The 4,454-nt window shown below is 43.4% G+C and overlaps 1 protein-coding gene across 1 annotated transcript; it reads right to left on the reverse strand.

The window, feature by feature from the left end:
* Positions 1–302: 302 nt before the first annotated feature.
* LOC131237343 (small ribosomal subunit protein uS4m) lies at positions 303–2,294 on the reverse strand. The gene is given in 2 exon segments (XM_058235050.1): positions 303–1,492; positions 1,495–2,294. Coding segments are annotated over 2 exon segments (1,143 nt in total). The 5' UTR covers positions 1,595–2,294; the 3' UTR covers positions 303–449.
* Between the last annotated feature and the right edge of the window lie 2,160 nt (positions 2,295–4,454).

Consider the following 4,454-nt stretch of genomic DNA (forward strand, 5'->3'; position numbering starts at 1 on the left):
AGGAAGACGTTATAGTCTCATCTCAATCCCACATGAAAAAAAAAAAAAAAAAAGAAAGAAGAGAAAAAAAAGAAGCCATGTTTCCCGAGAGAGGCCACCTTCTCTCAGGCCAGCAGTCTTCTACTTCTAGTCAACTGCTCTATGATGGGCTTCCCTATTTCCTAGGCTTTGCTCACTCATCTACTCTCCGATCAAGCAAGTCATAATTGAAAAACGATGTTTCCTTGCCTTCATTAAGATTTAAAACGTCGTCGTAAAAAAGGCAATCAATCAGAGGAAAATCTAAAAAAAATATATAAAGAAATTTCTCAAGATCTAGATGGATCCCTATCTTTATCTCTATCCACGGAGATACCTATCTATATGGAGAGAGATCTATCTATGAATCGATCTAGACTATCCTCTTTCCGGATAGATATGTCCCTATGAGCGACTACGCCGATCTTTTCTTATATGTTTTGGCCACGTCCGTTTCCGCTCCGAAGAGGAAGGTTTGGATCTTTCAATCTTATGTCGTGAGGGATGTGACCTATGTTAGGTCCATAAGATACCACAGCTTTTGGTGTTCTATGATTCACCTCCGAATAATGAGTAGGTAGTTCGATCCTTTTGATTCTTCTCTTCCTAGTAAACTGATGGGGGGATCCGGAGCAATAGGTCGAATTACTATATATATATGAGTTTTTAACTAAAGGACTTCTTGTTCGAGTAGGAAGATTTCGGTTTTTCTCGTTCCTTCTCTTCGATAAGAATATGAATTTGAAATGATACAAATTCCTCTTCATTCTGTTGTGCTCCGCGAAGGAACTGCCTAAGCATACTTTTGCGGATCCAAACTTCTTTGTTCTTTCTAAGTCTTCTTCTTGCATAGAAGAACGCAACTGTTGCAAAAACCGGGATTTGAGTAGTAGGCGGCACCCCCTCTGAGTTTTGAGTAGGCGGAACCATTCTGTTTTGGTTCTTCTCCACATTCTGACCGGCAGGAATTTGCCTATGATTTTTTCAACTGATATGTCGATATAGAAAGATCTCCTTATTTCTTCACCGCAGGTTCTCGCGTCATTTTCTTGAAAAGAGATTAGATCACCGTGGGACACTTTCAAATGAGTAATGCTTACCATTCCATTATTCACACAAACCCTTCGATGACTTATCGGCTGCCTTGCTTGAGGAATAGTTTCACGAAAATGGAGACGAACCGGAATAACGTCCGATCTTGTTTCTGGATTGAGTGGAAAAGGGATATATGAAGTTCGTTCTGTTCCTCTGTGCATCTCTGTGATGGGTAAATCCCCATGAAAAAGGGGCAACTTTCGTGTAGTTTGTGATTTGATGTAACTGTTTAGATTTTCTCTCGGATAAATCTTTCTCTTTTTAGATCTCTTCTTGTTCCTCAATCTTCGGAGAATGCGGCGTTGTATTATTGTCAGTTCTCTGTTCCGAACATTTCCTGGAAGTGGACGACAAGTTTTAAATCTTAATGCAGGCAAGGCATATCTCGTTGAATCAGTCTTTTTCGCCACATCGCGTATAACGGGAATCGAACCCCCTCTGCTGCTGGCGGGCGGATGGAGAATTTCCTACTTCGATCCATACCCGCCGGGCCGGGTGTAATGAATATAGATCTCCCGCCAGCAGTCTTATCTTCCTATCACTTCACTTCGTTCGAGAGATCTGATCTCTTCGGACCTCACCGGGCCGGGCGAAGGGGAAGGAAGGGGTGGGTGGTCCGGGAACAGCAACGGGAGAGGGCTCGTAGCCCCCCTCTCCCTCTTCCCCACGCCTATTTGTTCCCCGGGCCCCGGAGAGATGCGGAACTCTTTTTTTGAAGAAAAAGATGAATAGATAGGGCCGTGATACATTCCGGAATATTGTCAAGGTAAATAGACTCTTTTCGTCCCCTTTTCGATGCCGCCGGAGGACCTATGTGAATGTTTTGGAATGGGGATGTTCGCCTTTTGTAACAAGTAGACCCACGATACGGACTAATAGATGTTCCTACTGTTACCCGTAAGTGACGATCTATTCATATAAAGTCAGTCCCCCACGGCACGGCTTCTCACTTTTCATGAATGTGTCTCCCCCTCTGCTTATTAGAGTTTGACCCGCCTTTGACTCTGCTTGCTTCTGACTCCCTATGAGCCGTTTTACGACCTGACTTTTTCGGAGGGTCGGCGGGACATGGGAGCCTCAGCTCATGCATCGGTTTACCGAAATAACCCCCGCTATCCCACTTCCTCAAAAGGCGAGCAGCCCTCAAACTAATAGGCCCTAAGAGGGCTGTTCGCCTTTATATTATACATTAGCCCTAAACTAGGTAGCCCCGAAAGCTTCAGTCATAAGTTGCTGGGGTTGACAATGGAAATGGTAGATGGGCCGTGGAGTAATGGGAACGAGGAAAGGTAGTTATTTGATAGTTTGGACCAGAGATGAGAATGGTGGAAAGGGCCCGCCTCCACTCCCCTTTCTCCTCCAACCACTTCGTCATAGGCCTATACCTAGCCTAGAGCTAGGAGGCCTTGAAATAGGGAGTCTCAGTCAGAATCACTCTACTGTGCCGCTGATCTATTGATACTCATACTCTCCCTCCTTTCTATGCTTTCAACGAAAGAATAAAACAATCCTTGATATTTCTTTATATAGATCGTCTAGTTCGTTGATGTCATCTCTAAGCTCCATTCTTCTATGTAGATCACATATAAAGCCACGTGAAGCCAACCTCCCTTATGCCGACATGCGTAAAACCAGTTAACGAATAAGCTTACCGTTATACAACGTTCCTTAGTCAAGCGACCAAAGGTGCATAGTTGGACATTGCGAAACATCCAACGTACGCATGAAGATCTTTCCAAACTCTTCCGTCGTGAACACACAGCTATCCGCTCGATAATATCAAATAAAGGCTTATGGAACTTGGTTTTCATAGTGTTTTTTTTATATAAGTCGATTGGGTGTGCTATGTTAACATCATGGCTAACGCAACGAACGGACAAAAAGATATCCACACGTGACGGTTCACTTTCTCGTTTCTCGAGTCATTAGCTTGCCCAAGGGGGGAGGTGCCTGGTTAGCAAGACCTTGGCTAAAGATTTTATGGATATGGGGGACATGGTGGTTGTGGTTAACCTACCCAAACTTCGGAACTGCATGCAAACCCCGCCATAGCTAGCGCCTATAGATAGATTTGAGATCCCACCACACGGCAAGTCCACAATCTTCTTTCTCCCAATAAAATCAGAGAAGCCTCTCATACTAGCAGTAGTATCTCAACCCCCTCTCTTCTCATGCGAGAACTAAATAACATGAAAATCGCAGCCAACACACCAAGGAAAATCCCATTGATTTCTAACATCCTCCAACTCTGCCCAAAACTGCTTCGGATAGAACCCTCCTCAACACCTGTTTTATAGAGCGCGTGCAACAGTAAAGCTATGTGGGTCACCATGCTATCGGTGTGATGGGAGCGCATTAGGTGGTGAGGGCCTCACCCAACATGGTGATGCTTTGAATGTGGGGCCCTACTTTACGTATGTATTGTTTGTTTACGTTGTCCATCTGTTTTGACAGCTCATTTTAGGGTATGATCTCAAAAATTGAGATCCAAATCTCAGGTGGACCACACCACGGGAAAAGTGGTGATTGACCATTAAAAACTTCTTATGAGCCACAAGAGTTTTGGATAAGCTGATACTTGTTTTTCCCCTTGTCCAATTCTGTGTCACTAAATAGAATATATGTATGTATGTATGTATATATGTATCTATGGGAAATACCTCGTTTCAACACTTGAGGTCTTGGTATCAATCCCTAGTGGGGGTGGCTAACATGGAATGTGTGTACTGACATGGGTGTGTACTAACAAGCTAACCCAATATATATATATATATATATATATATATATATATATATATGGGAAATGGTACTATGAGGTCTGAACTCGAGGGAACTTCCCATGTGGACCCCACCATGATGTAAGTTGAACATCAACACTGTGCATTTAATGTGTCCCCTTCAGGTTATAGGATATCCCAAAAATTAGTTGTATACGGAACTTGGGTGGGTCATACCATCTAAAACTATATGAAGACATGTCTAAAACATATAAAATAACTTTGTGGGGCCCACCTGAGTTTTGGATGTGACTGAAACTTTGTCTAACCCCTCATCCAAGTGGTATACACACAGTGGATGGGCTGGATTTGTGAACCACATCTCGGTGGGTCCAATAAATGATTATGAGTGTTTTAATGGGAGGATGACTCCTCTCAATTGTTGTATGTAGTGTGGCCCAACCAACTCATGGATTGACTTGATTTTTAAACATGTTGCCCACTATAGAATGTAGCATATGACTGATGGGGTAGATGTTTGACTTGTATCACGGTGGGGCCCACACAACTCAACCTCATGGGAACTTCCCCATGAGGTCAAAGGTCAACCTCATAGAACCATCT

Source organism: Magnolia sinica, chromosome 2, assembly GCF_029962835.1.
Source record: "Magnolia sinica isolate HGM2019 chromosome 2, MsV1, whole genome shotgun sequence".
In the NCBI taxonomy this organism is placed as follows: domain Eukaryota; kingdom Viridiplantae; phylum Streptophyta; class Magnoliopsida; order Magnoliales; family Magnoliaceae; genus Magnolia; species Magnolia sinica.